At 30.5% G+C, this 27,368-nt stretch overlaps 1 protein-coding gene across 1 annotated transcript; it reads right to left on the bottom strand.

The window, feature by feature from the left end:
* Positions 1–8,283: 8,283 nt before the first annotated feature.
* On the bottom strand, positions 8,284–20,307 carry LOC142321510 (uncharacterized). Its single transcript, XM_075359649.1, has 3 exons — positions 20,147–20,307; positions 11,586–11,826; positions 8,284–9,404 (listed from the first exon to the last, which is right to left on the bottom strand). Exons 1-3 carry the CDS (start codon positions 20,180–20,182, stop codon positions 8,845–8,847), a joined length of 837 nt encoding a protein of 278 aa, XP_075215764.1. The 5' UTR covers positions 20,183–20,307; the 3' UTR covers positions 8,284–8,844.
* Positions 20,308–27,368: the final 7,061 nt, after the last annotated feature.

Raw genomic sequence — 27,368 nt, 5'->3', positions numbered from 1 at the left:
TAATTTTTTAACTTTGTATGTCCTGAAGGTAGACGGCAAAGAATATTTTCTTCAAAGTATTATCTAGTACAGAATATTTTTGCGAAAATACAGTATCATTAAAATATAAATATGATAAGCTTATAATCCACAATGTTCACCCGCTCGTCCTGCCACAATGTCCTCGTCCAACCTATCACGAAATACGTATAATTAGAACGGGTCTTTAGCTTCATGGAAGTCGGCTAGGAACAAGCTTTCTTACCGGCTTCATCAGTTCGTTCATGCCGGCGAGTCCTATATAGCAACAGAAACTGTTATGTACATTTATCCATTAAAATCACAGACAGAAGAATGTACGCTTGAAATTAGAGGTGTATGCTTTAATTGCATTTATGTAATCACAGCACGAGAACATTTTTAGTTTCTATGAGTGAAATAATGTAAGACCATTAGATTTTTCTTTTCCTGTTTAACCTCCGGAACCACTGTAAAATATTACTTCAGAGGATGAATGAGGATGATATGTATGAATGTGTAGTCTTGTACAGTTTCAGATCGACCATTGCCTTATATGTGTGGTTAATTGAAACCCAACCACCAATAAACGTTGAGTAAGAGACATTGAGTAGTAAAGACGTGCTGTCGAACGCTCCGTAGTTCTTTGCTTTTTTGGTTGGTTATTCTGGGTTTTTGTTGATTTGGACGTTTGGAAAGTTTCGATTAATTAATGGAGGTGTTTGTTAAGTTTCGAAGACTTTGGACAACGGACTAACTTTTATTCGCATTATTTTTGTGGATCGACCTTATTGCCATTGGAAATAAAGTCGATCCACAAAAACGTCGGTGAAGAGCTGTTATTATCTGTTGCGAAAGATATGGTGACTTGTATGTTGGGTGAATCAAAAGCTAAACAGCTAGATAAAATGCCACTATAAAAAGACATCATGCATCACAACATGGCAACGTTAAACAAAATTTAACTACAGATAAAAATAGTGGTTTTTTTGCTACATAACTCGATGAGAGTACAGATGTAAGAAATTATGCTCAGCTTACTGTTTATATGCGGTTTGAATTTCAAAGTACTTTTAAAGAGAATTACTTATTTTGTGATGAGTTATCAATACAAAGTATCGCCAATGAAATATTCAAAAGGCTGGATGACTTCTTTGCAGAAAATGCACGGGAAGGGAAACAATGTGTTGGCTTTTATTCTGATCGTGTTCAAGCTGACAAATATAGTGACTGCCACCAAAGTAAAATCAATTACAAAAAAATTATATTCTCACTCTTTGCAGTGTCCACAGAAAAGCTTAGGCAGTAAAACGGATGCCTGAACAATTTAAACAAGTTCTCCAGGAGGCGATCAAGGAGATCAACTTTTTAAATCTCTGACTTTAATCTCTTTTTTGTTTTTTAAACTATATTTTTAAATGGCAGTGACTAAATTCAGTTCAGCTACAATCTGAGGTGATATGGCTTTCTAAATGAAAAATGCTAAGCAGGTTATGTGAGCTATATTCAGAAGTGCAGGTGTTCCTAATGTATACCGATTTTAAAATGAATGATTGATTGTCAGATAAGCTGGGGATCACAACACTGGCCTACACGTCAAATATTTTCAACCGCCTCAATGATTTAAATTTAAGTTTGTCAGGCGAAATAAATCAATTTTCAGTTCAAAAAAAAAAAATAAAAGCGTTTATTCAAAAATGTATAGTGATAAATAATATGTATAAATATAAATAATTATGTTTCAAATGAAAACTTGCAGTCTTTTCCAAATTTGGAAAATTTTGTGACTGTGTAAAAATTTGAAATGTAAACAATCTCATCGATAATATAAAACGCCATTGTCTAATGATTGCTGAAACTTTAGGAGAAGATTATTCTAAATTCCTATGGATAGGAAAAGATTTCGAAATGGATTTTATTCCTGGAACGCTAAATAGTTTAACATCTTGCGATGGAAATTTGAAAAAGGATTTTGCTAAATTTTGGCCAAAGGTTAAAAATGAATATCCATCGCTGTCCAGAAAAGAATTGTAATTTGTAATTACATTTTCTACCACACCTTTGGTTAAATGAATATTCTATTATATTTATTTATATTTATGTCATAAATATTCAGTATTTAATAAGTGATGTATTTAATAGATAAATTTTTTTAAATTTTTTAATTTAAATATATTGATAAAATTTGTATTTTTTATTATTTTGATTACTAAAAGCCCAAATCTTATCTTACTTAGGCCAAATTAACAATTTACTTACGGTTAATGGAAACATTTAAAAATGTGTTTATTGTAAAATTACTAAACGATAAAAATATGAATAAAATACCACCTAAAAAGGTCTAAATTTTAACAAATAAAATACTGATAATATAATGAACAAGTAAAATTTAATATTATGTCGGTTTATGTTTTCCTTCTCTTTTTTCAATACAAACTGTTTAAAAAATGCTATAGCATAAGCTTTATCACATCAGAACCATATAGTAAAATTATCAATTTATAATCATTTAATTATTCGTTTAAAATTGTATTACCATCATACGATTTTAATCATTTATATATTTTTCTGACACTTTCTAATATTACGGTTAATTTATATCTAAAAAATATGCAAAATTTAGAATAAAAATTTTTTTTTTCACGTGTTACGTCGTCACCTACACTGGTATGTAGACTAATTCAGGAGGAAAGGGATATTATTTGGGAAATGATTCTAGAGCTTTTTTTTCTGTTTAGCCTTCGGAACCACCGTTGAGTGCTGAAACTTTGACATCCCTACCAGCTGAAGGATATTTTTGTTACTATAAGGATATTGCCAGTGCTTAAGGTAGATCGGACCAAATGGCTCGACGGCCGAGTGCTAGAACTGGTGAAGTTAGGAAGGAGATCTCGAAGATGTTGGACGAAAATGATTCATCCACTCAAACGACGCGTTTTATGGCGAACTGCGATTCGTCTTTGGATGATGGCTGTGCCTTGACAAATATTTTGGGTTCCTTCAAGAAGTTACTTCGGATGTCCTCACCGGTGTTTATTTTACCTGGTGGTAAGCTTGGTGAGTACGTACAGAAGTTACTGATTTATTTGACCCGAGCACGTGAAGATAGAGTCAGGGTGTATTTGATTTCTGGCGATACGGCGCCTTTTGGCAGGAGATTCATACGAACTACCCCGCCTTCTCTGATAGTCGGACAGTTATAGTTAAGGCACAGGGACGTACTTATGTGGATGTGTTGAGGATCGTGAAGGAGTAGGTGCCCTCCAGTGAGGTCGGTGAAATACTTTCCATAAGGAAAGGAAGCAACGAAGATCTTCATGTTACAGTTAAGGGAGCAACAGATGCTGAAGGATTTCGAAACGTTTTGTGTTCGAATGTTGTTGGACTCCGGGCAGACCTTAAATCAAGAGAAAGTCGCCGGACGGTGGTCATCATTAAGGATATTTCAGAAGACAAACGAGAAAGAGATTACCGACGCATTGTTGCAGGCTGTTGGAGAGAATGAGAATTATAAATTGTCCTCAGTTCGGTCCGCCTTTGGAGACGCTAGGATAGCTAAAGTTGTCACTAGCTATATTGGCTACTAAGAAGCTCATAGAATAGCGAATACGCATTGGTTGGATTCACTGTCGCGTAAGCATTCGGGATCTGGAGGATTGTAACCGACGTGCAGAAAACCCAGTTATATTATCCGGTGATTTAACTCGCAACGTCTGGAACTTGGGGGAATGATTTCCACCCTAAGAGGATACATTCTGGCAGTATTGTTTTCAGTCGGGCTCCGTGGCGCGAGGGGTAGCGTCTCGGTCTTTCATCCGGAGGCCCCGGGTTCGAATTCCGGTCTGGCATGATATTTTTACACACGCAACAAGTATTGTTCTCAGCACTTGGGCTTGTTGCCCATAATGAGCGCTTTTTATCTACTTATGTTAATAGAGGGCGAGAGTCGGTTGTGGAACTTACGGCGATCTCCGAGATGATAGCACATAGGATTCGAAACTGGAAGCTGCTTTCTGCTGAAATCGCAAGTGATCATCTAGCGATTATCTTCGAGTTGCTACAAACTGAGTTGCCTGGACATATGGTGCATCCTCAGCGTTGGAAACCGAATAAACTCCAGGCTGCCCGTGTTGTCGATAGGATTGCTGCAATGTTCCGAATGAACAACCCGATTATACCTGTGACCCTATCTGAAGCTGTCACTGAAGAAAAAATCGATGTGGTGGGACGTTAATTGGTTCTCGTAGACAACGAGTATATTGGTGGTCCAGTGACATTCCGAAGAAATGGACTGCTGCGTTTGCGGCCAGGAGGAAATTACAGACGGACAATAGACGTGTTGGCCAGACAGTCGGGGAACTCCTTCAGGATTACCGGCGTGCAAGAGATGCCTAGCCAAAACAACTGGCTGACCTCGACGTCAAACCGTGGGCACACAAAATTGTTATGAGCAGGTTTGGGAAACGTTTTGCTCCACTAAATAGAGATGTCGCTCTCCGTACAATTTCCGAGCTTTTTCCAGTTGTTGAGTCGCCTTGGAGACAGATGCGTGTGTTGCATACTCACAGATTCACCATCTATGAGATACGCGGAGCCGGTTCGCGGCTACATCCAGATAAGAACCCTGGCTTGGACATGGTCCCGGGGTCAATTATTAAGACGCATGTCTCAAGGCACCCTTGGGTAGTCCTTGACGTGTTAAACTGTGCGCTACAAGCTTGCTGTTTCCCTGCACAGTGGAAAGAGATGCTGCTGGTCTTAATCACTAAGAAAGCTGAAGCGGAAGCTGGTAGCGTTGCCTATCGTCCTATTTCGCTCTTAAACACGATTGGCAAGCTAATTGAACGGCTAATAGTCGACAAGCTTTGGAAGGAGGTGGAGGAAGGCGGCCTCTTCCCTAATCAGAATGGTTTTGTTAGGGGGAGGTCGACTACGGATGCTATTAGGCGTGTCCTCGATTGGGCGAAAGATCGGACAGCGGGCACCTGGCGTCGACGGAGAATACTGTTACTGGTCTTCCTAGATGTCAGGAATGCATTTGGAAGCATTCCGTGGCCTCGTTGCGTGATCATGGGTTCGTTGCGTGCACATGGATTCAGTGGATATTTATTTAGTATTGTCAATTGCTATCTGCATGAGAGGAAGGTGACGACTCTGACTGAGGATGGAGAGATATACTTTGATATTTTTGGTGGGGTTTCGTAGGGTCAGTCTTGGGCCGCTCTTGTGGAACCTTGCCTTCGACGGGCTGTTGCGTCTTGAATTTGATGGAGACGTCAGACTGGTTGCCTATGCCGACGACCTGGCCCTCCTGGGTCGTCGGCTATACTGAAGCAGAGGTTGAGTTTACGGTGAATTCCTCTGTGCATTAGGTGAGTGAGTGGCTACATTTGAGAGGTCTTAGTTAGGCCTCCCATAAGTCAAAGGCCGTCGTATTCACTTGGAGTAGGCGAATACGGATGAGAGTAACTATTGGAGATGTTGAGGTTAACACGTTGGGGTGCGCTAAATACTTTGGAGTGTGAATCGAGAAGAATCGGCTCTTCAACACACATCTGATGAGAACATCCGAGCGTGCCGAGAGTGTTTTTGTTAAGATAGGTTAACTTTCGTGAAGCTATAAAGGATAAATTGATACAATACATAAATTGAATTTTTATACATGTTTTTCTTAGGGAACCACTGGCTAGGAAAGAATTTTTTGAAATTCCTAGTTTGTAGGAGTAAAATGGAGTAATAAAATTTACTCTAGATTTAATTTCTTGGTAACAAATGAAAATATAAGCTTGATTTTAGGCGAATGTAATCTTCATGTCAATAAACCGGTTTCTAGGTTTTTGAAATTCAACCTTGAAAGGTGATGAAGAGAGCTAAATAATGTTGAACAATGATTGTAAATTTTCCCAATCCCGTCTATACTTAACGAGATATTCAGTAGATTTGAACTTGCCAATACTCTTCAAATAAATATTTAAAAACCATGTTCGTGCTTATTTTGAATTCTGATTTTTTTTTAAAGGTGCAAATGTATACGACAACTAACGAACACACCTACTGATACCGTTATATATGTGTGACTTACTGGCTCCACCTGCCTCCGATCACTTCACTAAAAAACATAAAATAAAAAGATTGACCGTTCCACGTAATGAAAGTAATCATATAGTACGGGAGAAGGTGCGACGGTTAGCTATATATATATTGGTTCTTGTCTGATGACTTATATTCAAGTCATTTTATGAATTGATGTTGATACTCTTTATTATTGAATGACGTATAACACTCTTAAACATTATGAAAGCAAACAACTATCTTATGTTAAAATACAAAATAACAAGAAAAAGTAATAAAATCTTGTGTGTGTGTGTGTGTGTGTGTGTGTGTGTATATATATATATATATATATATATATATACATATGTAAAACAGTAAAATGTTCTAATAATATTAGTACTTCTGTAGCTATTGTACAAGATACTGATGTTTTTATTTTTCCTGTCACGGTGTTCGTTAAGCGTGAAAACTTTATATCTCAGTTCAATTAGATTAGTAATAAAGATTACTTTCAAAAAATACCTCTAATTTTGTTTGATAACGTTTCATTTCCATTTGATGGGACTCGAATATGTCATTTTATTCATTGTTTTACGGTGACTTTACCAATCACGCCGCTAGACAGCAATACTTGGTAGTTCTAGGTAGCGTACAAAAACTTGAAAATATACTTGAAGTATTAAAATTTAAAAGAAAATATAATACAGCTTGTTTTAATTATAAATTCTGTTATGTAAATGAAAGTACGAAAGCAGACAATTTTTTTAAATTCCAATCACTTCTTTTTGATCGTTTTGGTTTAAAAGAGATTGTAATATTTTATTAAAAAAGGAATAAATAAAACAGAAATAATATCGATTGGTAAAATCGAATTTAATGATAAAAATCGAGGGTTACGCTTAGAAAGTAATAAGTGTAATATTACATCACGGATTTTCAATTCGTAAAGGTCATTATACTAGTTTTATTAAAAAAGGAAATATACGGTACGAAGTGTATGATATGATTATCAAAAAAAAAAAAAAAAAAAAAAAAACGTGAAATTCAATTTGTTTGTTCTAAGGCAATACACTTTAATAATAAATCCATAAGACAACAATCACTAATTCATAAAAAAATAGAAGATAATCTAACAAAACGAAGTGATATCCAAAAATATTACAATGCAATTGTAAACCGTATGGTAAGAATCTCGTAGATAAAAAAACAAATACTTCTGTTATATAAATAAAATTGTTTTTAACAAAACGATATTGATATGGAAAAAGGTAAGACACTACATTTCTATTATCAAGATCTGTTATTAATTTAGAATTTTGTTTAAAAATAAATACCGGTTAAATATATGTAATAGACAATAGGTATACAATAATAAATGATAAACGATGTTTAAGTGTGCCATATAATAAGCAAAAAAAAGACATTTTTTACATAACTCTTACCGGACCGATTTCATTTATGAAACAAGTAATCATAAGAATTATATTATTTCTGAAAATGTTGTATATATTACATATAAACGAAATCGGGCCGGTCAGATTTTGTAACAAATCTTATTTTCTTGTTATATCCAACCATTACACATTGTTTATTATCTGTTTTTGTATATCTATTGTCTGTTACATATATTAAACATGTATTTTTTTTAACGAAAATTCTAAATTAATAACAGATTTTTATAATAGAAAAGTAGTAGTGTCTTACCTTTTTTGAAATCAGTATCGCTTTTTTAAAAAAGGTTTATTTATATTACAGAAATTTTTGTTTTTTGAGAGGAAGGAATAATAACTGCAAGACTCTTACCGTAATTTTTACAATTGCATTGTAATTTTTTATGGATTTATATTATAAAAAATTTAAGTATTTGTTTTAATAAGTCAGGTATATCAATATAATTGTATTAAACTAAGTAATTTATTAATTATATTTCAGATACTTGATAAATACAATCTCCATTTATAATAATAAATTAATTTCATATAGAATTTTTAGGCTAAAGAAGAAAGTTATTGGAAAACCTGTAAATAATGTTATTACTAGACGTTTAATTATTAAGTGATATTTCATTATTTATTTACGTGCAATAATAGATGGTATGACAATAAAAAAAAAGATTAAATTCTAATAATTGTAGTACAAGAAAAGAGGAATGAAAAGGTAATTAGAAGTCAAAAGGACTTTCATTGGAAATAGAAGTGCTTTGTGAATAAAACAAGTTAAAGCAGATGTCAATTGAAAAGTATTTTTACTTTGCATTATTTGATTCTCTGTTCAACAGTAACGGTTTTTTATAAATTCATTATTATTTTTTTTAAATAAGTCAGTTATGTAATAATTAAATTTAATTATATTTAAGATTTTTAAGCTAAAGAAGAAAGATATTGGGAAAAATTAAATCTGCAAATGATCTTCAACAGACATTTCAAAAACCATTCAATTACAATTTGTTACTTCATGATTTATTTATAAGCAATAATACGTCGTATGCAGACACAAAAATATTTAGATACTAGTAATAGTAGTACAATAAAATAGGAATAGGAATGGCTAGGTGATAAAAACAGCTATTAAGAAATATTTTACAAACGGAAAAACATGACACTGAATGCGAAGGTAATAAAAATACAGAAAAATGATAATCCGTGAGATTTCCATGCTGTGAATTACATCATGTCCTTAACAGTATGTTACCCATTCCTGCTTTCCATCATCATTTAAATTATATGAATATTATTAAAGTAATTACCCTAAATATTATATATAGTTTTCACAAAAAGGCTTCTTCTTTCCATATTATTTATCAAATAAAGTTATTGCCAAACTTGCTGAACTAGCATTACACGTTGGTATCTGCGACAGAGGTAAACAACGAAATTCATATGTGCTGTATGCTTCTCCTTCTGGGCACTGTAAGGGTGTTCTTTTGTAACCATGCGTTTCTCTGTTACATCGATAAAATTTGGTACAATCATTTTCATCTCGCAAAAATCCTTCTGATGTACAATAAGGTTCACATCGTTGGCTTGTTTCATTTATATAACTATTTACATCACAGCGATTAACTAGAGTAGGCAAACCACCTATGCAGTAAGTATAAATATTGTCTGTAAATGGGTAGTGTTTTTTTCGCCCATTATATCCAGAACAGTAATCCCAGTAATTACACCAGCTGTTACACTTATTCCAGCCAATATCATAACAATAATTATTCTGACACTGAAAGGAGTAACTTCGTAAATTTTTACAAGTGTAATATCTAGAAGCATTGTTTGGATCTGGAAATATCCCATCACGTAAGCATATAAACTCATCCATTGTTCCACAGTCAGATGTTGGTTCTGAAGAACAACTACCTAAAAAAAAATTTATTTTTTTAATTGGAAACCTCACATCCAGAAATGAAGTATTTTAAAAAGCTAACACTATATGTCAAAAACACCGAATCATAATATTTTAATAAATGAAAAAGGTTTGCTGTAGATTAGCACTCATTTATTAAAAATATGAAATTCTTTCAAATTAGTATTATCATTTTACAATATTTGTCTATTACACCACAACATTAGTGTAATCGAGTTGCATTGTTATATCTAGCAGTGTTTATAATCATTTAAGGTCTGACCTGAGCTGAAGATTCTTCAGTTATTGATGTTAATTATGTATCTTGATGGGGGCTGTATTTATATTATAAAACTGGTAACTTATAATTGTTACAATTAAATAATTCTTGTATTATAACTGTAAACATTTACATTTATAATTTCAATAGTAGTTATTCATGGAAAAGTGATTCAAAACTTAATGTATCATATGATGATATTCTCATTCATCATACTGTCAAAACACAATTGAATTATCTTACAGAAAGGCCATGCATAAGATTTAAAAAAAAAATACACACTTCGTAGTAACTGTTGGCTATCTAAGTGAGAAATTTTATCTGAAATTATGTACATTGTGAAAATGTACTTTTTTCGGTATTTTTGTATTATATATATATTTGTGTTACAACAACCAAGGCACAGATTTATCATAATCACCAAGAAGTGATTATAATTTTACAATCAGCCAAATAATGTTCACATTCTGCAATTACATCTTGGTTTAGGCATCATACACCGTAATTTTTTTTCACTTTAGTTCTAACTGAAAATACACTAACTGCAGAACTAACACTGAAAATAATATTTTTTAAATTGTGAAAGGAGTATTGACAAATTCTATTTTAAGAAAAGGCAATCCTTTTTGTTACAACCAAGCAAAGCACCAGACAGGATTGCACTAAACAGGAATGATAACTACTGATGGTCGCCTTCCCCCTTCACGAACACACAATTTGTTCTACTGCGCATCGTTGTGTTAGCATTATGACGCCCTCAAACCACCGGGTTGGTCTAGTGGTGAACGTGTCTTCCCAAATCAGCTGATTTGGAAGTCGAGAGTTCCATCGTTCAAGTCCTAATAAAGGTAACTTTTATATGCATTTAAATAGATTGTGGATAGCGGTGTTCTTTGGTGGTGACTTTCAATTAACCACACATCTCAGGAATGATTGAACTATGACCGTACATGACTACACATCATTTCAACTCATACAATATCATCCTTATTCAACCTCCGAAGTAATACGTTAATGGTAATTCCTGGAGGCAAATCCGGAAAAAAAAGAAACTTCTTTGACGCCATCTATATGAATCTAACCTGCTAATTTAATATTTTCATATAATTATGTAAACACTAAATAAAAACATATGTAACGTATGTATAATATCAATCAGCTAACAATATATTATGTAGTAAACAACATTTTTTTTTACAGAATTATCTTAACAGAAGTTACATATCTTCTATTATTATCAGAGTCTTTTGTATGTAATCTGTTAGTAACATAATTTTTGTATACACATTTTATTGATAGCACACTAAAAAAAGAGTTATTGGCAATAATGCAAATTTGTAATATTCTATATCTATAACCATAATTTATAATAATTTTTTTGTTTCATGTGCTTTTCAGTTACTAAGATGATGATAATATAATAAACATTATAAATATTGAATCCTTTGGAAGTAGATAGAAAAATATTATTTCACTCTGATGATGATGAACGTGAATATATCATATTAAAATATGCATGATTTATCTGTATACAAACTAATATATACACTAAAATATAGATATCTGGTAAGTATTCATTGTTATTAAAATGAGAGAATAAAAATGGTAGAAAAATCAATAAATTCTAATTATCATTACGATAAAAAATGTTTTTTTTTTACAAATAGTTTCTGCTTGGATGATCTCTTTCAGTGATTTATATTCTGTTATTTTTTCAAACAGAAGTAAAAAAAATCAGTGATTTGCAATTGTTTAAGTAATAATCAATAAGTATATCATTATATTCTCACTCAGCTTCGATGTTAACTTATTGATGACAAAACAAATATTACTTATGTCTGAGTGTATAATTAATATCATAATGAATATTTATTAAAAGATAAGTGCATGTTCTATATAAAACATTTTATTTTACCAGAATATTTGTCACAAAACGGTGTTGTGCCATTACACTCCACTCTTTTGTACTCCAAGTATCCAGGGCCGGTAGGGTTGGGATAGCACAGTCGTAAAGTAGAACAGCTAGTACATGAAGTTTCACTGGTGCAATTAGAACTCACAGTAGAAACATAATTATCAGGTATCTCTTTCTCATTGTGATGAAGATTTTTTTTTAAATAGTGATTTTTAGCAGTAATTGCAGACGCAAAGCAAACCTGAAAATAAAAAAATATTTATTATAAACTTAATTAGGTAAGTTTTAAAACTGCCTATAAATGCACTTGGTTATAATGGTACTATGAATCTTCTTTTGTGCAGTAACACTTTGACACAATTTAAGATTTAAACAACTTTATTATAACATCTGATAATTTTCTGCTGCATTTACTATTTAAACCAGTATTTAGAAAGTGTTGAATGATCATGTGGTCATCTATAACAACCAATAACAGTAATAAGAACAACAAACATTAATTTCTACTTGCAAGTTTGTTGTAGTAGTTTCAAATTATTAATTGGTAAATAAAAGTAGAATATTCAATATAGAATATTCTCAAAGTTTTATATAAAAAAAATAACTTTCTCAATAATTGTAATGTCTATATTTTTAATAAAAACAAATTTCTCCTTAAACATTAAATGTAAACTTTTTTGAATTTTATCTGGCAACTGCTAAGTTTTATAGTATCTTGAAATTAAATAATTTATATAATCTGTTATTGTAGTAGAAACTGTATTTTTACGATCCCGGCTATATTTTAAAGTATATAAACGTGCAAAAAAATTTTCAAATTGGTTTTTTTTACTTCCTTGTACAAAGTAAAAAGGAAATATTGTGTTCGTGAAAAATTTCGATTTTCAGATTTCAACGGAAATATCCATTTTGAACATCCCTGAATCCATTTTGACTAGTGTCGACGTGACGTCTGTACGTACGTATGAATTTCAAATAACTAAAAAACGATTATTCGTAGGATGTTGAAATTCTGCATTTAGGACGTAGTAACATCCTCTGTTTTCTACCTCCCCTTCTGATTGCAATCGACTCGAATAAAATAGTCCAACAAAGCTCAAAACCCCCTCCAAAAAAAAAAGATTTTTTGCTCTTTTTCTTAACTGCAATAATAAGCCTTGATTGAGAGCTTTTCAACGGTTAACATAAGTGTACTTATTTTGATTGGTTTCAGAGTTATAACCGAATAAAATTTTAATTAATGAAATATTTGGTTCATACTAGGGGAAGGTACATCGGTTTGAATCAACTTCATTTCCTTTTTTTTTGTGCTGATTTATTACTAATGAATCCTGATATCCTTAACTAAAATAACTTAATATCCCTACCATTAAAGGAAGAACTCCTAAATTTAAAAAAATTATATTCAAAATTTTTTATTTTAATTTATTTAAAATAAATTTCAGTGAACATTTTAATCATAAAAAGAACACAAAACGAAAGCCACACGATTACATTTTTATTAATTCCTCCACAAATATAAAAATAATCAGTTTTTTTTGTATTTATATAAATAAATACAACTACACATCATAAAATTAGAAATAAACCATTTTACAAAAAGAAAATTCATGATTTTGGTAATGTTTTCAATAAAAGAAATTATTTTATCATAACATTATAAATAGAGGTTAAACCGATTGAATTTCAGACCTTCACTGGCTTAGCCGGTAAATTTATGTTACTTATGCAAGCTGTTTTTAAATAGCACTTTTATTAAAACCTGCATTGATTGTATTATTTTTAGTATAAGTTGCTACTTATATAGAGAATAATATTGCTGTGCAGTTTTTCTTTTAAGACATTTCATGTATAATGCAGTGCTAATAAAAACATCAAAATACATAGAAAAAGTTTTCAAAATATTCTTGAAATAGATTTTTTTAATTGAATTTTGATTTCTTAAATTATAATGTTACCTACCAGTAAAAATTTAATTTTATAGTTTCCTTCTTCAAAGAAATAAATTACAAATATAAGGTTTTGTTCTTATTCAGTATAATCTTTAAAAATAAATATTTTTATTTAAAAATTAAAACATTAAAAAAAAATGAAAATAAATTATCTAGTTCAGTTTTAAAAATTTAAACTTTAGTTCTATTTACTTCATTTTTCATAACGTATAGTATAATGCTTTTAGTGACAAAAAGGTGCATGGATTTTTATACACAAAATAAAATCATGTAAGAAATATTGTTCAATTTCAATTGTTTGGGTAAATTCAACTCCTTTCGAAAATTTTTATTAGATTAAAACCTTCAGGAAACCAAGTCTACCGATTAAAAAAAAAACAATTAAAGTTATTAGTTAATCTATTAATAAAGCAGATGTGATTTAGAAAAAAAGGATTTGTTTCTTGTTGTTCATTAAGAACGTGGTATATTTGTTTTGCGACAAATATTGATTGGCGGAACCAATTATTTAAAAACGTTTGAAGATTCATGCTTGATGTTGAATATAATCTTAACTTAATGTAATAGTAATAAACTTTCACTATTTTGTAATTTCCAACAATTTAAATTTTTAGCAATTTCAAATTATTATAGTAGTTGATGTTCTAAAACATTGCAGATTATAAGAAAAAATTATTTATGCAGTTGAATTATTATTATTATTATTTTTTTTTTTTAACTGAATTTTTACGGGCATCGACTGCTAAGGTCATTAGCCCTCGTCACATTCTTTAAAAGAAATTATTATCTCCATCAGGATCGTCATATGTAAGGGTGTAAAGGGCCCTTACATTTTATTTAAAAACACAAACTTCACAATAAACATTAAAACATGAAAGACAAGGACAATCACAAACACTTATGGGGTGTAAAGGGCCCCAATATTAAAATTTGAGATAGGTTCTCAAAAGACCATGAACTTAAAATTAAAATTAAACTAATCAATACCATATCTTTCTTTCTTCTACGAAGTCTCATTTATAGTTTGCTTAGGCACCCTCGGGGCGACCAGAACCGCCGTTGAGCAGTATATCAGTCGTGCCAGGGTGCCGTGGCAGTTGAATCCTTCTTATATCAGGCCATAGGCATGCACGGCGTACACCCATAGCCTCGCGCCCTCAATCCACCCTTGAGGGTCCCCCATGCCATCATCGGACACACCCCGACTCACTGCTCTTGAATGCAGGTGAGCCAAAATGGCCTAGGCAAGAGGGCTACCTCCCGTCACTATACGTGCCAGGCTTCGAGACTCCCTTATATGTATATATAAAACTACCGCTTAGAGTATCTTTTACCACAGCTTTAAACTTCCATTTTATAGACTTTTAAGAAGTCCACTGGCGTGTAAAAATGCAACTATATTTTCTTCATTTCCATTATCCAGATCAGCACTAATATTATTTGTAAGACAGAACCTCTTTCTGAGGTCCTCATATATGGTACACTCTTCTATTAGATGCTTGATTGTCAGTGTTTTATTACAAACACCGCACATTGGTCTCACTTCGCCGGTTAACAAATATAAATTTGTTAATCGCGTGTGACCGATTCTAAGTCTGGTCACCGCTACTTGTTCACGGCGAGTCAACTTAAAGTCGCTTTTCCATTTATAAGGAGAAGTTTTAACTGAGTTTAATTTTGTATTTAAACTCCTCCATTCAGCGTTCCACTTGTTTCTTACTATGTTTGTTAGACGGTTTTTAACATCTGCCACTCTTACAGGAAATGCATCCAAATCATCGCAGACTGTTGCCTTTCTGGCAGCTTCGTCTGCGATTTCATTACCTGTAATACCAGCATGCCCCGGAGTCCATACAAATACGCATCGCTGTCCTCGTTGTTTTAGTACGTATAAAATGGACAGGATGTTTGCAATTAGGACATCCTTAATGTTCTTGTTCCGAATTGCGACGAGTGCACTTAATGAATCGGAACATATTACCACTCTCTCTTCGCAATAGTGTTCAGTTTTAAAAATGTAAACTTTAGTTTTATTTACTTCATTTTTCATAATATAAAATATAATGCATTTTAATTTCAAAAAAGTTGGAAGGATTTTTATACACAAAATAAAATCATGAAAAAAATTGTTCACTTATTTGGATAAATTCAACTCCTTTAGAAAATATTTTTTCAGATTAAAATCTTTGGGAAACTGAATCTAATAATTACAACAAAAAAAATTAAATTACTAGTTAATTTGATAAAACAATGTGAATAAGAAAAAAAATAGCATTTCTGTTACATTGTCTTATTATATGTAAGAGAAAACCTTCCAATAAGTCCGTAATTTAAGTCTGTAAGAGTTAAAAAAAACAATGGCACAATGTTTCAATTGAAAAAGCTATTGAAATATACAAATTATTTCTTATAGTCTAGAATTTTCATTTATTTAGCAGTACTAAACCAATACTTTTAAAAAGATTATTTCAGAATGATTATTTTGAATGTGAAAGAAATAAAAAAGGAATATAAACTTTATAGTAACAGCATAAAACTATGTATATGCATTTTTATTAATTCCATCTGTTTATATATTAATGTGAATGTTTTTATATTAATTTGAAAACAAATCACTAATGATTTTTTTATGAACAGCAATAAAGCAATAATCAAATTAATACTGTATTATACGTACCAATATAACTAAGAATATTCAATCTGTATGAAACATGTTTTTTTGTTTGTATTTCAGTTCTATGTATTTTTTAGAGAAAAATTTCAAACTACTTAAATTTTAAAAAACCTCAGAAGGATAAGTGCATCAGTTATGAGTAAGATATAATGTTAAAATGTATCAGATTTATTCTTTCAAATGTGTTTATATATCTCAAAGAATGTATAGATTAAAAAATAAAACTTCACAAAGAAACAATATTTATAATTAAAATAAATGTTTTCCCCCCTCTTCATGTAGATAGCTTTCTTTGATTATTTAAAGTAGAATATTATTCTATTTTATTTATCTTAGTTACTTAACAAAAACACATCAAAACATTTTTCTCAATTAGTAATTGTTTGATTTGCACTAAAGTAAGATAAGATTGGACTTGGAGTTTAAAAGAAAATATGTTTTTTTCAAAATAAATAAAGTAAACGTATAATATAATATTAAACATATATAGTAAACATATAATAAACATATAACATATATATAGTATATATACATATATAAATTTATAGTATATAATTATAGTATATTTATAGTATTTATAGTATATAAACATATATGTATAGTAAACATATAATATTTTAATTGACAAATGCAATGCAGAGTGTATGTATTTTAAGAATAATAATAGCTTATGAGTAAAATTAATTAGTGTACTTCTGAAATAATTACATTTTACACTTATCTGAACATTAATTTCATTCTATCCCTTATTTTATTGATAGACATTTGCTAATCTGATCAGAAACTTTCTAAAAGAGAGTGTAGTTCACTTTTTATTGTTTAAAATATAAAATCTTTATTTTCACACAATCTTACTAATTAAGTTTTCATTAACACATTTCAAAATCCACGGAAATCCGTCAATCTCCCTGACAGGAAGGTAGCACCTCGTCCTTTCATCTGGCAGTCCCAGGTTCAAATCCTGGTAAGAAGTGGAATTTTTCATACATTACAAAATTCAATTTCCTATTTCTACGTACAAGCTTCTCTGTAAACTTCTGAGACGAATTAATTCATCAAACAAAAAATATAAACATATGGTACTTAATGACTTAGTGTTTATGCATAATGAATGTTACTATGATAACAAACCTAATAACAAGTTTATCTATTGTTATCATTCATGTAATATGGTTTTTTGTATCTCATGTAGTTTGACCTCAACAGAATTACAAAAATCAGAGTATTTATAACTATACAAAGCTTTTATTAGTAATCCTTTCAAAAGGTTCAAGGATAACCATGTTATTTATTTTTTCATGGATAATTCAACAGCTGTTTATACTGAAAATGAGACTAATGAAAAAACGCAAAACTACATTTAAAAACAACGTTTTTATATTATTTAAGGTAGTGATCGTACTGTCACTGTATTTCTACAACTCCTACAACTATAAGGCATAACATAAGGTATTTTTCACATAACATATGTAGAAGATTTTCATAAATGAAAAATTTAATTTTGCAGGCAGATGATCTGAATTAAAAAGTACATTATAAATTTGAATTATAATAAAACTAAATAAGGTTTGAATTAAAATAAATCTAGATAAAAAAAAGTTTTTTGTAAAATAAATTGTACCAAACTTGAAAATAAAAATCCACAATAAAGTAAAATACAATGATTTTTCATTAAATTCCGCTTTTTTTCAATCGCTGTTAAACATTGGCATTTAATTGTGATGAGTTCAGTAAGTTAATATTTCCAGAAGGATTAGCTTTTACTCTTTCTTTCTATTCTAATTCTATTGGTTTAATATACTGTTATGCAATTTGGCTCAGTGTTGAAGACATTGGGAAATCACCCAACCTCTCAATTTCTCTGGCAGGATCATCATGGGATGTCAGTTATTATTGAGAATAACCCTGCCAATTATTGAGACTGTCATTTAATGTCGTTAAACGATAAAGTCATTACTAAAATAACTTAATATCCCTACTATTAAAGGAAGAACTCCTAAATTTAAAAAAAATTATATTCAACATTTTTTATTTTAATTTATTTAAAATAAATTTCAGTGAACATTTTAATCATAAAAAGAACACAAAACGAAAGCCACACGATTACATTTTTATTAATTCCTCCACAAATATAAAAATAATCAGTTTGTTTGTATTTATATAAATAAATACAACTATACATCAAAAAATTAGAAATAAACCATTTTACAAAAAGAAAATTCATGATTTTGGTAATATTTTCAATAAAAGAAATTATTTTATCATAACATTATAAATAGAGGTTAAACCGATTGAATTTCAGGCCTTCACTGGCTTAGCCGGTAAATTTATGTTACTTATGCAAGCTGTTTTTAAATAGCACTTTTATTAAAACCTGCATTGATTGTATTATTTTTAGTATAAGTTGCTACTTATATAGAGAATAATATTGCTGTGCAGTTTTTCTTTTAAGACATTTCATGTATAATGCAGTGCTAATAAAAACATCAAAATACATAGAAAAAGTTTTCAAAATATTCTTGAAATAGATTTTTTTAATTGAATTTTGATTTCTTAAATTATAATGTTACCTACCAGTAAAAATTTAATTTTCTAGTTTTCTTCTTCAAAGAAATAAATTAAAAATATAAGGTTTTGTTCTTATTCAGTAGTATAATCTTTAAAAATAAATATTTTTATTTAAAAATCAAAATATTAAAAAAAAGAAAATAAATTATCTAGTTCAGTTTTAAAAATTTAAACGTTAGTTCTATTTACTTCATTTTTCATAACGTATAGTATAATGCTTTTAGTGACAAAAAGGTGGATGGATTTTTATACACAAAATAAAATCATGAAAAAAAATTGTTCAATTTCAATTGTTTGGGTAAATTCAACTCCTTTCGAAAATTTTTATTAGATTAAAACCTTCAGGAAACCAAGTCTACCGATTAAAAAAAAAAACAATTAAAGTTATTAGTTAATCTATTAATAAAGCAGATGTGATTTAGAAAAAAAAGGATTTGTTTCTTGTTGTTCATTAAGAACGTGGTATATTTGTTTTGCGACAAATATTGATTGGTGGAACCAATTATTTAAACTATTTTGTAATTTCCAACAATTTAAATTTTTAGCAATTTAAAATTATTATAGTAGTTGATGTTCTAAAACATTGCAAATTATAAGAAAAAATAATTTATGCAGTTGAATTATTATTATTATGCAAACATTTTTGACAATACAGTTGTACTTTTGTTTCTTTTTCATCAGGTGCCCTTTCTGTCCCTAGTCAAGGATGGTAATGGAATACGAAATCCTAAGGAATGGTTTCAATATTCCTGAAGAGTCTTTATATATTACAATTTATTGAATGTGGTATTAGAAAAAGAGTAAATGTATATATTTTTGAATACATTTACAACTTTTAGAAGTTTTATATCCTTCTACTAGTATAAAAATAACCTTTAATTTTTCTCTAACTAGAAGGGAGTAGATATTGACAAAAGCTTGATTTCTGTTACAGTGTTTTAATATAATTAAGAGAAAACCTTCAAAAATTTAAGTCTGTAGAGTTAAAAAAAAATTGTACAATATTTCAAATGAAAAAGCTATAGCCAAAAGGATTTAATTATTTATAACACATGTTAATTTGTACTTTATGATGAGTTAGATAAACAGATTTATACAAATTATTTTTGATAGTCTAGAATTTTCATTTATTTAGGACTATTAAACCAATGATTTTAATAAGTTTATTTAATAAGATTATTTTTAATGCAAAAAACTAAAAAAAACAATATAAACTTTATAGTAAACAGCATAAAACAATCCATATGCGTTTTTATTAATTCCGTCAGATACCTACTACATTTTGATAGCAATTAGAAAACAAACCAGTAATGATTTTTTTGCGAAGCAATAAAGCAGTAAAAAAATATATATTATATTATACATACCAATATAACTAAGAATATGCAATCTGTATGAAACATTTCTTTTTTGTTTCAATTTCAGTTCTATGTATTTTTTAGAGAAAAATTTCAAACTACTTATATTTTAAAAAATCTCAGAAGAATAAGTGCATCAGTTATGAGTAAGATACAATGTTAAAATGTGTCAGATTTATTCTTTCAAATGTGTTTATATATCTCAAAGAATGTATAGATTAAGAAATAAAACTTCAGAAGGAAACAATATCTATAATTAAAATTAAATGTTTTCCCCCCTCTTCATGTAGATAGCATTGTTTGATTATTTAAAATAGAATATCATTCTATTTTATTTATCTTCATTACTTCACAAAAACACATCAAAACATTGTTCTCAATTATTAATTGGATTTATTTGCACTAAAGTAAGATAAGGTTGGACTTGGAGTTTAAAAAAAATGTTTTTTTTCCAAAATAAATTAAATAAACATGTAATGTATTTTAGTTGAAAAATGCAATGCGAAGTATATGTACTTTAACAATAACAATAGTTTATGAGTAAAATTAATTAAAGGATTTTTTATCCTAAGTTTGAAGATTTAAAACTCGAAATCATATTTCAAGAAGATGGAGTCCAATCCCGTTGGTGTTTCTTAGTGCTAACGCGATACACCCATTGCTTGGCCACTTCGATCAACCGATATAACTCGTGTGGGGATTCATTAAGAATAATGTATACCAAACTTGTGTAGTGAATATCGATGACCTTAAAGAGAGGATTATTGCCAGCCTCTGTGGCGCGAGTGGTAGGGTCTCGGCCATTCATCCGGAGGTCCCGGGTTCGGATCCCAGTCAGGCATGGCAATTTCACACGATACAAAAATTGTCATTCATTTCTTCCTCTGAAGCAACACCTAACGATGGTCTCGGAGATTAAAAAAAAAAAAATTTCCCTTGCCATCTTTTCCTATACAGCATACATACTCACGTACATTGCGTGATTTAATTTGGTTGAATTTAGTAAGTTTGGGCATCATAAAAATGAAATTTTATGTGGGCACTATATGATTTCCCTGTACGCCTATAACATTACACATACACATTTTTTTGCTGCACCCCACTTAAAATTATTTCATTTGAAAGTGAAATATGATCCTCCAGTTCTTTAATAAAGTGGACAGTAACACAATTGCTGAATTAGTTTTTATTAACATCAAATATTAATTCAACAATCTTACATGAAATATTATGATAGAGTAAAAGTCCCTTTATTACTCATATTACTAGATCCGTATTATTCGTATCTTCGTGAATTGCTGATTAAGAAAAGTCGTACATTTCTGATGTGTCGTATAGATAAAAGTTAATAATAATAATAATAATAATAATATTAATAATAATAATGCCCTGAGGTAGGTAATCCCCACGTCCGGAACATAACATCTACCTTCCACGTCCAGGGCGGCAACAGCTGTACTTATGTAGAATACATATAGCTGGCTAACGGGGCTCCGAGTAAATTCCTCGGATGTGCTTTTCTTTTGACCTGTTTCCACCATCAGGTCATCACATGGATTGGATTTTTCGGCCACCTGCGGGATACGAACAATTAACCGATTAGGAAGTGGACATATTCCATATTTAGAGCTGGCGATGTGGCGGCCAGGGTCAATGTTATTGCAGGTGTAACGGAGACCCTTCCGTTGTCCACATGCCCCATGCGATAGCAAGCATGTAGCAATGGTGCCCATGTATGTCGATGCATGGAAGCTCTAAAAGCTTTGGTGAGTAGGAGCCTGGAGTCAGTGCAGATATTGCGCATCCGCTCTCAGCCAGGACATATGCCGGTTCCACCGGAGTACCGGATCGGACCTCCAAGGTTAGTAGCCCTGGAGTGGGGGTGTACCTCGGCGGCTAGCCTTGCTACAGAAGGGATAATCTTTCATGAACATACTTGAACAAACAAACGTGGCAGAGGGTGCACGTAAACACCCTCGTTTAGAAACCTCCGATTCTTCACAAGCGAAAAGGACAAAAAGTAAAGAATCAGATAAAATTAAGAAAGATGCTGATAGAATCAGTAAAGACTTAAAGAAAATTTTATTTGGCTATAACGTACCTAAGCCAAGATTTTTAATTATTACAAAAGAAAATGGAAAATTCAAAAAAGTTAGTCCATTCTTAATCGCTAGAGAGATTGCTAATTGTGCTGGTGGTCCTGTTAAAGAAATCCGAAAGATTTTGAATGGATTGCACGTCGAAACTATCAACGACAGTCAAGCCAGAATGTCCAGGCATTGAAGAAGATCGGTGAATTTGCGGTTTCTGTGCAACCGCATAGCACCCTAAATACAACAAGTGGAGTTGTTGTTTATCGCGATCTTCTAAATTGTACAGAAGAAGAAATTGTACAAGAAATGTCGAGTCAGGGAGTGACTCAGTGTCTCAGACTAACCATGAGAAGAAATGGTGAAGTTGTTCTTCGGCCTCACATGTTTTGACATTTAATAGGCCTAACCTTCCTGAAAAGGTACGAGCTGGCATACATCGACTTGATGTACGCGCTTTTATTCCGCAGCCTATGAGAAGCTTTAAGTATCAACGATTCGGACACACTACAGCTAGATGTGAAGCGCAGGAAATATGCATATGTGGAATTAAAACACGTGAGGGTGATCCATGTAAAGACCATTAAAGACGCATTAATTGTAAATGGCATCATAACTGCCGATCAAGGAACTGCCCAGTATATAAACTGGAAACGGCCATTCAGGAAGTTAAAACGCTTCAAAAAAAATCAGTTATCCTGAAGCGAAGAAAATAGTTAGTCAACGTACACCTCGACCATCGACCACTTACGCAGAAGCAGTTGCTGCCCCTTCCACATCTAAAATTAACGTGGAGCAGATGCGTAATACGATGGCACCAAGTCTTGTGACAACGATTGAAAGAATCATTGATTCAAAGATTGAGTCGACTCATCGGAGAGAATCAGTTAAACATGAGAAGGCTCATTCTCGGACTGATGTCGTTGATATAGGAAACGTGCCAGCACAGCATAAAGAAGTAGCAAAACCTGCGATCATAATGCCACCAATTGACATAATAAATAAAAATCTTAATTTATCTGAAAAAGGAAAAAAGATTACTTCGTCGTCTAGTCATAAGGCTGAGGATGTTGTGCCAAGAGTACAGGAAAAGTCTGGGTGTACCGAAACAGAGGTGCAAGCCATCATTGAGAAAGCACCAGACACACACGATATAAAAACTGTACCAATAGAGCCTCGAAAAGCTCAAAGAACAGCTTCGGTAAGAGCGTCTATTTCATCTGGACCAAGCACTCCCTTAGAGATTGAATCCAGCTCGTCAGCCGTCGGAAGTGCATCGCTTGCTAGTTTAGATTCAATAGCAACGATGCTAACTGCACCAACGAAACTTTCATCACCTGATGTAAGCCGGCGAACGTCATTGGCATCAGAAAGAGAAGAAGATGCCATGTCTGAGGTCTCAGATACACTGTCATCGGAAGTTGAGGCCGTTTGCAGAATGGAAAAACGGTGCAAGAAAGGATGGCCGAAAGGAAAGCCTAGGCGGTAAACATTGTATTCAGAAAGTTTATCAGAATATAAAATTTTGAACCCTTTTTTACTTTTTTTTTGAAGTGGGGGGGCTAATGACCAAAGTAGTAGATGCCCCTAAAAACCTCAAAAAAAAAAAATAATGATGAAATTATTCCATTTAATGAACTCCTGTATACTAGTTACAAATGTAAATTTCGACATTACGGTGTAAAATATTTCGTTTTTATTACTGGATTATCTGGTGAATAATCAAAAATGGAAAAGAAACAATGATACATGAAAGAGAAAGATAACATGAAAGAATATATCTCAAAAAAAAAACGACAAGAAGATGAATATGAAGGGAAAAAAATGTTAAAACCAAAGAAAGAATAAAAGATGAAAAGAAGATGATAAATATAGAAAAAAGGATATGTTTTGACCAAGGAAAGAATAAAAAGATTAAGAGAGAATGATGAATATAAAGAGAGAGAAAATTTGAAAAATAGAGAACTTGCTGAACCTTTAGGAGAAGATTATTCTAAATTCCTATGGATAGGAAAACATTTCTTACTGGATTTTATTCCTGGAACGCTAGATAGTTTAACATCTTGCGATGGAAGTTTGAAAAAGGATTTTGCTAAATTTTGGCCAAAGGTTAAAAATGAATATCCATCGCTGTCCAGAAAAGAATTGTAATTTGTAATTACATTTTCTACCACACCTTTGGTTAAATGAATATTCTGCTGGTGGTGACAGTAAAAAAAACGTTATATAATAAACTGAACCTTGATCTAAATATGCCCTTAAAATTAAATTCAACTGAAGCAGATACCTTTCTCTAAACTTGTTTTAAACATTCAGCACCACCCTTCTCACTGAAATTTTAGTCTTCAAAAATATTGTAATCGGTAATGTAAGTAAACATGTAACGTAACATTTCTTTGTAATGAAACAAATTTTTTTGTAAAAAATGATAAAAAAATGTATTATAAATAAAAAAAACTGCAATACATGAATTTTCAATAAAATAAATATATACTTTCAAAAAAGATTAGAAGGAAGAAGTAACTTTTTATTGCTTTACCATTATGAAATAGAACTATCGCTTTCTTGTTGACGTATTACATATTTAATAGTTCAGTGGTACAATACTGATCAGTAATTCACAGGAGTGGTATATAAATAAAAGGTTTGACAACTGCATTTCTAAGAGAAAACTATTTGATTACCACCACTGATGCATCATCATAAACAATCAGAAAGACTAAGGTGGACAGCATAAAATCAGTAAAACGATAAATCTTTATATTGTGAAAAACAATGAATTAATTATTAATGTGTAAATATACACTGTTACTATCCAGTAGTAGAACATTTTTTTTTTTCAAACATATAAAAAAGCAGGAGGTTCTCATTTCAACTCATATTTATATTTATACATTTTAGCAATTTTTTATAAAAAATTAAACTTTTTTATGAATGCCTACTGTATCAATTATTCTGCATCACTGATTGATCACTGTCATTATATATCATTTAATTAAAAGTTAACAATATGAACCTTAATATTCAACAGAAAACATTTTGCAGATTAAATGTTACTACAGAAAAATTTAATTAAAAAGTACTTTCATCAGGTAACAGGTTTTCAAACTTCTTTTCTGTTTATTGCTATAATGTTACATATTTATCTAATAAATATTAAGTATTTATATGTGATGTATTTAATAAATAATTTTTTTTATTAAAATATATTGATAATATTTGCATTACTTATTATTTTAGTTACTAACAACATAAATCTTACTTAGGCCAAATTAACAATTTACTTACGGTTAATGAAAACGTTTTAAAGTGTTTTTATTATGAAATACTAAAAGATAAAAATATAAATAAAATACCACCTAAAAAGGTCTAAATTTTAACAATAAAATACTGATAATATTAAGGAACAAATAAAATTTAATATTATGTCGGTTTATGTTTTCCTTCTCTTTTTTTCAATACAAACTGTTTAAAAAAATGCTATAGCATAAGCTTTATCACATCAGAACCATATAGTAAAGTTATCAATTTATAATCATTTAATTATTCATTTAATATTTTATTGCCATCATATGATTTTAATCATTTATATATTTTTCTGACACTTTCTAATATTACGGTTAATTTATTTCTAAAAAATAAGAAAAATTTAGAATTAAAAAATTTTTTTCACATGTTAAGTCAAGTCACCTTCACTGGTATGTAGACTAATTCAGGAGGAAAGGGATATTATTTGGGAAATGATTTTAGAGCTTGTTTTTTCTGTTTAGCCTCCGGAACCACCTTAATATATTACTTCAGAGGATGAATGAGGATGATATGTATGAATGTAGTTTATCATGTTTGTCTGTTTTTTGCGTGTATAGCTCACGTTCTATTTATCCCCAAAAACAGTAATCTCAGGGAGTAAGGTCCGGTGATCTAGGTAGCCAGTTTACCGGCTCTTTACGTTCAACCCAGCTACCAGTAAATTTTTCACCAAAGAATTGTCGTACTTTATTCGTAAAATATGTTGTGAACGACCTTGGAACTCGACGATCATACAACTAAAATAAAAAATCTGATCTGGACACCATGTGACTTCCTTATACGCCTATTAAATTACATAATCACTTTTTTTTAAATTGTGTTTTTTAAATAGTATTTTTTTACATAAAATTTTATTTTATTAATAATTTCTGATATCTTTTTATTTTTTTTATTGTTATTCAATTATTATTTATCGTAAAATTTTTCTTACATTCAGAGGTTAAAAATTATTAACAAATTTATATATTTAAATTAAAAAAAAAGTTAAAAAAAGGATATGAAGTCTGATTCGAACCGATGTGCCTTTAAGAATAAAATATTCCATTTATTAAATTTTATTTGGCTATAACTCTGGAACCAATGAAAATAAGTACTTTTTATGATTTTTTATTTAAAAGCTCTCAATTAGGGCTTATTACTGCAGATAATAAAAAGTTCAAAATCCAGATTACAAGAATTAATATTTTATTGTATTTTAGAATTAGAATTATATATATTAATCTATAAAGTAAAGTAATAATAATCATAATAACAATACAGTAATTTAAAAGTAATTAAATTACTATATTAATTTAAAAAAAAGTAAAAGTCGTACAGTAATTTAAATGTTAAAACCAAAGAAAGAACAAAAAGATTAGGAGAACATGATAAATATAAAGAGGAAGGAAACATTAAAACCAAGCAAAGAATAAAAAGATTGAGAGGATGATGAATATAAAGAGAGAAAATTTAAAAATTAGAGAACGTGTACACAAATTTAGAACAGAATTATATCAAACCAAAGAGCAATTAAATGATTGGTAACAAAATAGAAATAAGTGAAATGATTATCACCTCCTACTTAGGGAGAATATTGTCCGACAGTATTAGAGGAGTAATGAACTAAAAGATAAGAATTTTTGCAATTTATTAAAGACCGGGCATATATGCCTCAAGTGTATGTTGTTCTTGTGAGGGTCTATTTTTCAGTCACTCTGATAAGTTAACTTTAATGAAGATGAAATTAAACAGAAATTCCAGAATAGTTAAATAAAAATAAACTAGAAAATCCAAAAATAACAAGATTCTAAATTATAATTTTCAATTAATATTACATAATCAGATGTTTCACT

The sequence above is a fragment of the Lycorma delicatula genome, chromosome 3 (assembly GCF_047948215.1).
Source record: "Lycorma delicatula isolate Av1 chromosome 3, ASM4794821v1, whole genome shotgun sequence".
NCBI classification, from domain to species: domain Eukaryota; kingdom Metazoa; phylum Arthropoda; class Insecta; order Hemiptera; family Fulgoridae; genus Lycorma; species Lycorma delicatula.
Note: the sequence above shows the minus strand (reverse complement) of the source record. Positions and strands in the feature narration are given on the sequence as shown.

Excerpts from the sequence above, each read along its gene's own strand:
- LOC142321510 (XM_075359649.1), bottom strand. The coding sequence starts at position 20,182 with ATGTTTCATACAGATTGCATATTCTTAGTTATATTG. Across the intron at positions 11,827-20,146 it reads GCATATTCTTAGTTATATTG|GTTTGCTTTGCGTCTGCAAT; the intron begins GTATGTATAATA and ends TTTTATTTTCAG. Across the intron at positions 9,405-11,585 it reads GTTTTGTGACAAATATTCTG|GTAGTTGTTCTTCAGAACCA; the intron begins GTAAAATAAAAT and ends ATTTTTTTTTAG.